Source organism: Solanum pennellii, chromosome 10 (assembly GCF_001406875.1).
Source record: "Solanum pennellii chromosome 10, SPENNV200".
Taxonomy (NCBI): domain Eukaryota; kingdom Viridiplantae; phylum Streptophyta; class Magnoliopsida; order Solanales; family Solanaceae; genus Solanum; species Solanum pennellii.
The window spans coordinates 82,483,812-82,494,462 of record NC_028646.1 but is presented as its reverse complement, the minus strand read 5'-3'; the positions used below and the strand labels follow the sequence as shown (position 1 = coordinate 82,494,462).

The window sequence follows — 10,651 nt, the reverse complement described above, 5'->3', positions numbered from 1 at the left end:
TCTCCTCTTTGGACTAGGAAGACATCTCTATAAATAGGGATTTTTCTAACCTAGATTTGATTAGAGAATTCTATACAATACTTGCCCACCCAAGTATTGAGAGAGTTCAATTGTTGATTGGGATCACTGTAGAAGACTATAGAACTGGAGTTGGATTTACTTCAAGATATCTGCACACGCTTCAAGAGGTAATCCTGAGTTAATTTTCAGCATACTTTGTATGTGATAACTATTTGTGATTGTTATTTATATTCATGCAAGATGTATGATTCTGGAATTCTTCCGCTGTGTATGCTATTTTCCAACAGTATAAAAGAATAATGTTAAAATTTATTAAAATATTGATAGTAGTATGTAAAAGCTAATAAATTCAATTTTCTAATAAATTTCTTATGGTAAATTTTAAATTTGAATTTTCAATATGCTATTCGCGGCGAGACATATCAAAAATGCTTTGAGGCGTAAATTGAAAATGTAAATTCATAAGATGTAAGTCCTAAAATTCGAGGTATAAGTCCCTGAACATAAAAATGTATATGCTCTGGCGTTTTAAATTATTATTTTTAACTTTAAATCATATTTTTATTATTGGTATAATGATATTTCTCAAATAATAATGATTAATGATAATCCTTTTTTCTTCATTGAATATTAATAGTTATCTCACATAAAAATCATCATTTGTTGAAAAGTTTATTTTTCCTTATTTTATTAGTAATAAAACTATAAAATTGAATATACAACACGACAAAATCTAAAGTGAGAACCCTATTCCTATATTACATTTGTATAATTCTTTTCATATTATAATTATTACTCTTTCAATTTCATAAGCGTTTGTAAAGTTACATTATTATAAATTATTGTAAAAGTCATATAAATATTTCTTATTAATTAAATTGAAACATTAATAATAATATCTTCTTAATAATTGAACATATTTAAAATCGAAAATGGACAAGCTCCAAGAGGAAAAAAAAATCAACGTCAGTGTGAAGTCCTGGTCCAGCTGGTCCCCTTAATTTTCAAATTTCAAAATTTGTTCATCTGAGCCGTAAATTCACTATATTACAAACCTAAAACGCTTTACTGTATTTTTTCTTCTCATTTCATTTGTGTTCCAGATTTACTCATTTTAATTTCTGCATATTTTGTTGAGATTTGAGTTTGAAAATGCGTGAAATCCTTCATATTCAAGGTGGACAATGCGGTAACCAAATTGGTGCCAAGTTTTGGGAAGTTGTTTGTGCGGAACACGGCATTGATTCTACCGGACGTTACAGCGGTGATTCTGATCTCCAGCTTGAGAGAATTAATGTCTATTACAATGAGGCTACCTGTGGAAGGTTTGTTCCTAGGGCTGTTCTTATGGATCTGGAGCCTGGTACCATGGACAGTATCAGATCTGGTCCTTATGGACAGATCTTCCGTCCTGATAACTTTGTTTTTGGACAATCTGGTGCTGGTAACAATTGGGCTAAGGGACATTACACCGAAGGTGCTGAATTGATTGATGCCGTTCTCGATGTTGTTCGTAAGGAAGCTGAGAACTGTGACTGCATTCAAGGTTTGTGCTTAGGCAAATTTGTTTTTGTACATCTGTGCATTTTTATTTTTATTTGGACGTTTTCTGTGTTTAATTTTCAGGATTTCAAGTGTGCCATTCATTGGGTGGAGGAACGGGATCTGGTATGGGTACGCTTTTGATCTCAAAGATCAGAGAAGAATACCCAGACAGAATGATGCTTACCTTCTCCGTTTTCCCTTCACCTAAGGTTTCTGATACTGTTGTTGAGCCTTATAATGCTACCTTGTCTGTGCATCAATTGGTTGAAAATGCTGATGAGTGCATGGTTCTCGACAACGAGGCTCTATACGATATCTGCTTCAGAACCCTAAAGCTTACCACCCCAAGCTGTACGTCATTGTTTGCGCTCTCATCTGTTTGATTTTTGTATAGTTAGTTGTTGTCAGTTTTTTTAGGGTTCACATGGAATCATCTGTTTTTATTCTCATGGAACAGTTGGAGATCTAAATCATCTGATATCAGCTACAATGTCTGGTGTCACCTGTTGCTTGCGTTTCCCTGGACAGTTGAACTCTGATCTTAGGAAGTTAGCTGTGAATCTGATTCCATTCCCTAGGCTCCACTTCTTCATGGTTGGTTTTGCACCACTGACTTCACGTGGTTCTCAGCAATACAGGGCTTTGACAGTGCCAGAGCTTACACAGCAAATGTGGGATGCCAAGAACATGATGTGCGCAGCTGACCCACGTCATGGAAGATACTTGACTGCCTCTGCTATGTTCAGGGGTAAGATGAGCACGAAAGAAGTGGATGAACAGATGCTCAATGTGCAAAACAAGAACTCTTCCTACTTTGTTGAATGGATTCCAAACAATGTCAAGTCAACTGTTTGTGATATCCCACCAACCGGGCTTAAAATGGCATCTACCTTCATTGGGAACTCAACATCCATTCAAGAGATGTTTAGGCGTGTGAGCGAGCAGTTCACTGCTATGTTTAGGAGAAAAGCTTTCTTGCATTGGTACACTGGGGAAGGAATGGACGAGATGGAGTTCACTGAGGCAGAGAGTAACATGAATGATCTGGTATCTGAATATCAGCAGTACCAGGACGCCACTGCTGATGATGAGGGAGAATATTACGAGGAGGAAGATGAAGAGGATATCAATGAGAATTAACCCCAACTTCCTGTTGATGTTCTTTCGGCAGTTGCAATGTAATGTAATGTGTCTTGATAGCGAGTGCTATCGTGTATTATTTTTTGTTGTTGTTACTTAATTATTCTGGGGTTTTGTGACTATTAAGTTTCTATTGCTATTTAGAGTAGGCTCTCTGTGTTGCCTTTTACTAGTATTATCTTGTTCTATTTCATCTCTTCTTGTTTATTTATGTGTTTCTTCATGAGTTGTTGCTGTTTAATACTTTGATTTGCAGGTCAAAGTTGGTTTAGTTTTGACTGACAGAGCCAGCTCCATGAAATTGCTTTGGAATTCTTACCTCAAAAGTTCATTTAGCCATGTTCTTACTTTGGAATTCTTACCTCAAAAGTTCATTTAGCCAATTACTGGGTTCTACATTTGCAAGCCGTGTTTATTATGATTATGCTAAATACATATCTCATAACCAAAGGAGAGATATGGACAAATTTATTAGCATATCTGTAATTAAAAATGGGATTCTTAGACACTGTAGGACCTATTTTGTTCAGTGACATGGAGAAGCCATGTTTAGATTTTTGACACTGAAGGATGATATACTTTGTTAATGCTTAGATGCTGATTTTAAGTTTTAAACTTCAGGTTCTAACAAGGGACATGATCGGAGAAAGACTCTGTACGTGAAAAAGACAAGCTGTCGCAACTGCTAACTCTACTGTGGCTGGTGCATGTCTTCTCATAACAACAGACTCAGCTAATGGCCCCATCCAAAGGGTTTGTAAATCTACTCCTAAGTTATAAAGGAGTCTTTAGTTTGAGTAGTATTAATTAGAGTTAGTTAGTCGAATCATGTATGTTTTAGTCTAGCCTCTTTACATCATTGTTTTGATGTTCTCTTGGGTAGAGTTGCCTAGGAGTGTCAATTAGAATTAGTTGATGTATTGGTGCAACAAAGTTGCTGCTTGTTTATGCTCTTATTTTCGAGATCTGAGTTGGTGGCTAGAGTTAGCCTTGTTGGGTTCTTGAAGTCTAGATCAACTAGCGTTAGTTGGTTTAGTGGACAATAGAGTTATTGTTTAGCTTCCTTTGCAGTAGAGTTGCTACAGTAAAGTGAAAGGGATTAAGAGTTTAATTCATATGTTGCAAAAGTTTGTAATATGAAGCTTTTTTCGTTTTGGGTGAAATGGAGTTTGGGTTGAATCCCGCGAGTACAGGTCGTGATTTTTATCTCCCTTGAGCAAGGAGGTTTCTTTGTAAAATCCTAGTACCTAATTTACTTTGAGTTATTCATTTTTCGCACTATTATTCTGTCAGGAACCTAATCCAATTATCACTGGTGGAAGTATACAATCTAACCGTTCAGTTCTACCTAATCAGGATATCTAATGCATTGTTATTTTACTATCGGATTTTCCCATGAAAATAATTGTCAAACACTTAAATACAGTAGTGTATGAGCTTGCTTTTGATAGTACATTTTGAGTTTTTGAAGTTGTTTTGGAAAAATAGATTTCAAAAATTGAAAGTTGTGTTTGAACACATACAATGTTCGAAAAAAATTAAAATTTTGTGAATGAAAATGAAATTTTTTCCAAAAAGTAAGTAGTTCGGGCTAGCATTTAGAATTTGATTTTCTTTAAAGAAAAAGACAGATCAAATGTCATGAACAATTTTTCTTTATTTTATAAAATATGGCCAAAACTGGAGCTAGTCAAAGGTGAATTGAAGAGGGTTTACACCTTGCTGCAATTTTTTTATGGTTCAAAATAAATGATCTTTTCATTTTATGAATTTAAAGTAATTAATTTTTTTCAATCAAAATTACTCTTTAATGAGGTTTCCAACAACCTAGTTTTAACAAGGAAGTCAAGCAAAAAAGATAAGGAAATATATATGTTTTATATTTCCTCACGTTAAGAAAACTTAAATTACACATATAATTTACCAAGTTAATATGATTAATCATATATATAAAATTTGAATTTGATTACTATAACTTTAATAGTACAAAGAATTCTTAATTTGCTAAAGATAGACAAATAAAGTAAAATATTTATTTTTGATATAGAAATCATGTAATAATTTCTAAATATATAAAAATCTTATGTTGTTTTACCGCCTTTTCATTTTTTTTTAAAGTATTCTTAACTTTTGAAATAGTCCCGCGCTTGTTATAAAGTCCCTCATCACATTCTCCTGCTCTTTCCCTCCTTATTCACAACATACTGCAATTTCCCCCTAAAAAAAAAAAAAGTCTCTGAGAGATGAAGAAAGCGAAAACCAAAGCTGAAAATATAGGCAAAGGAAAAGTAACTCCTATCCAAGTTGCTTTCATCGTTGATCGTTACCTCTCCGATAACGATTTCACCGAAACGCGCTCCACTTTCCGCTCTGAAGCTTCTCATATCCTATCCAACTTGCCTGTCAAGGAGGTAATGAATTCACTCACATACATATGGATTCATTTTAGAATCTATAATGTTTTAATGTATTACTTGAATAAATTGTTTTGTGACAGGCGCCGAGGAGTTTATTGAGTTTAGGAGCAATGTTGGATGAGTACATATGTTTGAAAGAGCAAAAAGTTTTTTAGAGCAAGAGAAATTGCAGGTTCAGAATTTGTTAAGGGGGATGCAACAAGTTATGAATGGATATAATGCAAGTGCAAATCTGCTGCCCTTTGCCCTAGTTCCTGCTTCTTCAGGACCTTTGCTCCAACAGTCTTCACCAGGTTTCAATTCTGGTCTTCTTTTTTTATTGCTAGTTATCCTATATATACTTGTCTATGTGTTTGTTATATGGGATCTTTGCAACATATCCATAGGCCATAAAGTGAAGTCTAGGGAGGTAAAGCATAAGCAAATCTTATGGAGATAGAGACACTCTTATGAAATGAAGAAAACATGACAACTGATATGAAAACCAATATTGGAACATACAAAAGAGAAAAAACATTAGCAGCATTATTATATGGTTATAGATACCAAAAAAAAAAAGAAACTACATGAATAAGCCTAAGACTACGGAAAACTTGTTCATGGGGTTTGCTCAGTAGTTGTGAGAGCCAGTAGCTCCAAGATTTTGCCTATAATGATTGTATCCAACAAAACAAATTCTAATTTTTTCTGGGTCGTTGAGTACTCATTAGTTGAGCTGCAAGGTCCCAGACAGGAAGAACTATTATTTCTCTTCATACTTCGGCATTTGTTTAAGGTTGTTTTTCAACAAAAATACACTTAGGTCCCAGATTCCCAACTTTATATATATAAATCCTTAAGACCTTAAGATATATAACCTTGAGTCTCAAATTCCCAATTTTGACATCGATGGAGCTACAAGATATGGAGAAATCCTTGTACTTGCAAATCCTTAAGACCTTTACATAGTCTCTGTATTAACTTGAAGGACGATGTTGTAGTTGCACACATCATGATGTTTCCTATTGGCTTTGCATTTAGCTTGTACCAGTAGTTTTCCGGTTATGGCTGATGAACTTAAGTTGGATTTTCTTCTTCTTTTGACTCTTTCAATCAACTAACATTTAATTTCAACACAAACAACCTACCTAACCACTCAAAACTTACTTTTTATGTACACTGATGTGATTGCCAAATGGCAATTGCAATAAGCTGTAAAACATTTACTTGATGTCTTATTAAATTTGGCTCTCAGTCCATGGCGCTTATATTACATTGTGGCATAGTGGACATATATTCACAGATAGAGTTGCAGGAATTCCAAGGAAAAATATAGGGATGTAGCATCATCATTAACCAGACAGGATTGAGTTTGTGTCATTACCATGATACGATGATGATCTATTGTTTATTCCCTGAAAGATATACTATTCCATGTTTTGAATGCCTATACCATTCCTTAAATGCAAGAATCAGGCGATAATCTATTCTTAGACCAATCATTTTGGACAAATTATCTGGTAGTGACATTAAATCGTTATCAAATTTATCAGGTTATTGTTCTGCATACACTAGTCCAGCTCTTATGTCAGCATCAATGCCTTCCAAAGCTGCTGCTGATACCATGAAATTTTCTACTCCAAGTTCCGTCCCGACAACTTCAAAAAGGAAAGGGTCCAAGGATGTTGTTTCAGATGCTTCCATAGCTGCCAAGAAATATCGTACACGGTCACCCACGAATCAGTTGTCACTTAAAGGTAAATTTTATTGGTGTTAGACTTTGTGTATCTCATGTCTTAATATTATGGTGATCACTGAGTAGTTAGTACCGTTTTCCTTGCAGGGGCTAGTTCAATGCCACAAGATGATAAGCATAACAATAATTTGAAGAGCTCTGCTGTTCAGCCATCAGATCCCATTGATGAACCTAAGAGGTCATCAGTCCAAGGATCTAACAAAAATTCATCAGTCCAAGGATCTAACAATGCGAAGTGTTTGTCTGAGCACCCCATTCAATCCCCTCTAACTAATTATTCTGACCCTAAGACACCTCCAATACAATCTTCATCCCAAACTGACAAATCTATATCTCCGCTTGGAATTTATTCAACAGCAACTTCCATCAAAGAAGCTGCTCCCTCTCATCTAATGTCGACTAACCACATGATAATCTCTGCAGAGACAATTCAAGTGACCCCCACCAAACAAATAGCATACTATTCCATAGAAAGAAATCACTGTGTTTCGACTTCCTCACCAGTTAATGCAAACTTGAATAGGTCTGTGAAGAGAGATCAAGTAAAAGGTAGGTTAGATTTTGATGCCTCAGACATTCCAAGTAGTTCAGAGGTACCACAAGTTCCTGACAGGATTTTAACATCTGATTCTGAGAAGGAAGGAGATACTTTTGACTTGGATTTATCTAACTTTGATCTTCTGGGAGAGAATTTCAATCTTGCTGAGCTGCTGCATCATTTCGACATTGATGTACAAGGGGTTGATCATTCTTGCCAGGACAAACTGGACTTTTTTCCAGATTCCTTTTCAGGGTATAATTTCTTGTTTTTCTGTCCACGAAGAAAGATTTCTTGTTGCATCCTTCATATAATGCCAACTTAGCTACAGAATCTGAGTTTCCATCTAATGTTTAATGCTCAGGTCACTATATGAATCTGGAAATGTCAACATTGACGGAAACAAAATAACATCACAGCTTTCATCGACAGTTACCCAAGTCTTTTCAGAGAAGGATACAAGTTTACAAGGTAAAAGGGAATTCTTGACTGAACAATTGAATGTAAACTTCTTTCATGTGAAAGTGATGTGAATACATTTCAATTTTATCATTGATTCTTCAGGTTCAGATACTGTGAAAACTATGAAATCGGTTACCAAACGTGTCCAACTTTTAAGTCCTGGTAAGTGGTAGTTGCTTCACCTTCAGCTTTACTTTTTGTTTTGTACAAAGAGCTAATAGATGCCATAAGACTAATCGATTCTGTATCATTTTACATCTTTGCAGTTAAGAGTAACAGAAGCTCGAGACATTAGAACTTGTGAGCAAGAAATGACTAATTTCTTCAACAGATGGATATGGAGGCTGACATGCTAGAATTCATCACAGCTGACCTTATGAAATCCAATAGAAATTACCTTTTTAAGTTCTAAATTTCGACTATTCATTCATTTGTAAATATAAGATGGATTTGATTAAGATAGAAGCCTCTTAGGTACATTTTGTCGTTTGATAAAGTAAAATGCTTATGGTACATAACTTGTATCGCATCAGATGATACATCAAATGAGATAGTTCTCAGGCAAGGTACTTTTCCAGCTTCTCAATTTCTTCTGGGCTTCCAATAAAAATAGGCGTTCGCTGATGTATCTGCATCAAATAAAAGTAATTAAGGTTTTTTTAATCATTATATCACACCACCTACACCTTAAGTTCAATCTTCAACTATAAATACTGTTAAAGGATCTTAATTTACGTTTTCCTTGAATGTAAATTTTCAAATTTACCTGCTCAGGCATGATTTCCAGTATCCTTTGGTTGCCATCTGTTGCTTTGCCACCAGCTTGTTCTATGATATAGCTCATGGGCGCACACTCGTACAATAGCCTCAAGTTCCCATTTTTGCTGCTCTTGTTCTTAGGATTTCCATATATCCCTCCATACAACAACATTCTGTGGATTTCACCCACGAGACAACCTATGTAACGGCCTGAGTATGGCTTGCCATTAGGACCTGGTTGCTTTAAGTGGTCAAGATAACTCTGCAATTTCTCATCCCAGAGATCATAGTTTCCCTCATTAAAAGAATAGATCCTTCCAGCCTTGGGTATTTTGATATCTTCATGTGTCAAAACAAATTCTCCATATGCAGGGTCTAAAGTAAATGCATATACTCCGTTTCCTACCGAGAGTGTGTAGACCACTGAACTTGAATAAAGACAATATCCTGCTGCTACTAAATTGCTCCCTGGCTGACAAACACTGACTATACACTTCTCCCTTGCTTGATCAATCTGAAAATCCAAAAGAAATATATACTGCTTTTCACTTTTAAAATTTTATGCAACATTGTACTGAAATGAGTACAAAAAATGGAGTGACATGAACAATGATGATTCATATAGCCGACCGCAACTTGTACTTAAGTTTCATGTTAGAATTGCGAGATTACCGTGGAATCATCATCCATGTCTACAAGGCATTGCTGATCTGGACCATAAATTCCAAAAATTGATCCAGTGGTTAAGGCAATATCAATGTTAGCAGATCCATCAATGGGGTCAAACACTACAATATAATTTCCAGAATAAGTTTCTTCAACTGCCACGGGTACGTCTTCTTCCTCTGATGCTATAATCCCTGTCCTCCCACTTGATCTTAAACAATTACAGAACAACTACAACACTCAAAGATTACATTTTTACTGATCAGTGCACTAAACTTCACAATAGTCTAAGTGTTAGAAGGTAAAAAAAAAAGAAGCAACAAACCTCATTAGATATAACATCAAGTTTCTTCTGATCTTCACCTTGGATATTAACAGTGCCTTGAGTTCCAGTAATGTTTACAATACTAGACCTTTGTAAAAGCGATGCGATTTGCTTGCAGGCTAGTGATATGCTCGAAAGAACTATGGCTAATTCTGCATCTATGTTGCCTGCTTGTTCTTGCTGCAACAACCATGTTGTCAAGTTTACCATTTCATATCTGTTTTTCGGTTTCTTGATCTGTGCTGGAGCTGTTTTTGCTCCTTCCAAGCTCGCTGCTTCGCGGCGGATTCTTGAATTAGGACTGAAATTTCCATGGATGAGATGTTGTGATCTCTTGATATTGGTGGGGAAGAGATGGAAATTAGGAGAGAGATGAGAAATGGAAGAAGAACTTGAGCATTTGGTTCCAAGAAGAGCTTCAGCCATTTCTCCCCATCTCTGAATTGACTACTGGGGTTGCCTGCTTATCTTTTTTCCTTTTGACAATTGTGTGAACATAATTTTGTCACAACAATATCTAAAGGGCTTGAAGATCAAAAGATCATATGTGGCTGAAAATTCAAGGGATCAAAATGGGATAACAGAAAAGATGCAACCTTTGGACTTAATTAAAAAGAGAAACTTGGGAAAACTACAAGTTAATATTCAATGCCAAAAAAGTCATATTTTTGCTCAAAATCTATTTAACTTGCCAAGCTATTGATTATTGTACTGTGAAAGACAAAAAGAGCCATTATTTCAATGCTAAAGGAGTCTCTCACATTTTGGATACATAAAAGGGTAGTTCAGTCTCGTGTTTACGCGACCCCTAGGGGTGATTTACGCAGCCTATCCGGATTTAAGTATAAGTGATTGATTTTCATGTTTTGAAACCATGACCTATATGTCACACGAAGACGAGACCTTTTTGGGCTTTTCAAAAACTAAGCTAGTAAAAAGGAAATAAGAAAAGAACAAAAAACAACAGCTGTAAACTATCTCAACCTATTCTATTTTTGCTTCTGTCTCAATTGGAGTCCTCGCCAACACTACTCCAGTTCAGT

General features: G+C 35.5%; 2 protein-coding genes and 1 pseudogene across 3 annotated transcripts; 2 read left to right on the top strand and 1 right to left on the bottom strand.

The window, feature by feature from the left end:
- The first annotated feature begins 1,017 nt into the window (after positions 1–1,017).
- On the top strand, positions 1,018–3,898 carry LOC107002330 (tubulin beta-2 chain-like). Of its 2 annotated transcripts, XM_015200309.2 has the most exons (4): positions 1,018–1,567; positions 1,648–1,917; positions 2,024–2,744; positions 3,328–3,898. In XM_015200309.2, the coding sequence occupies exons 1-3, from the start codon at positions 1,174–1,176 to the stop codon at positions 2,704–2,706; spliced, it is 1,347 nt and encodes a 448-aa protein (XP_015055795.1). In that variant the 5' UTR covers positions 1,018–1,173; the 3' UTR covers positions 2,707–2,744; positions 3,328–3,898. The 2 variants fall into 2 exon arrangements, with proteins under 2 accessions (XP_015055795.1, XP_015055794.1); XM_015200308.2 differs by lacking the exon at positions 3,328–3,898 and having other exon boundaries at positions 1,019–1,567; positions 2,024–2,899.
- Positions 3,899–4,810: 912 nt separating this feature from the next.
- LOC107002345 lies at positions 4,811–8,292 on the top strand (annotated as a pseudogene).
- Positions 8,257–10,133, bottom strand: LOC107002346 (fructose-1,6-bisphosphatase, chloroplastic-like). Its single transcript, XM_015200325.1, has 4 exons — positions 9,609–10,133; positions 9,290–9,514; positions 8,625–9,131; positions 8,257–8,487 (listed from the first exon to the last, which is right to left on the bottom strand). The coding sequence occupies exons 1-4, from the start codon at positions 10,032–10,034 to the stop codon at positions 8,416–8,418; spliced, it is 1,230 nt and encodes a 409-aa protein (XP_015055811.1). The 5' UTR covers positions 10,035–10,133; the 3' UTR covers positions 8,257–8,415.
- Positions 10,134–10,651: the final 518 nt, after the last annotated feature.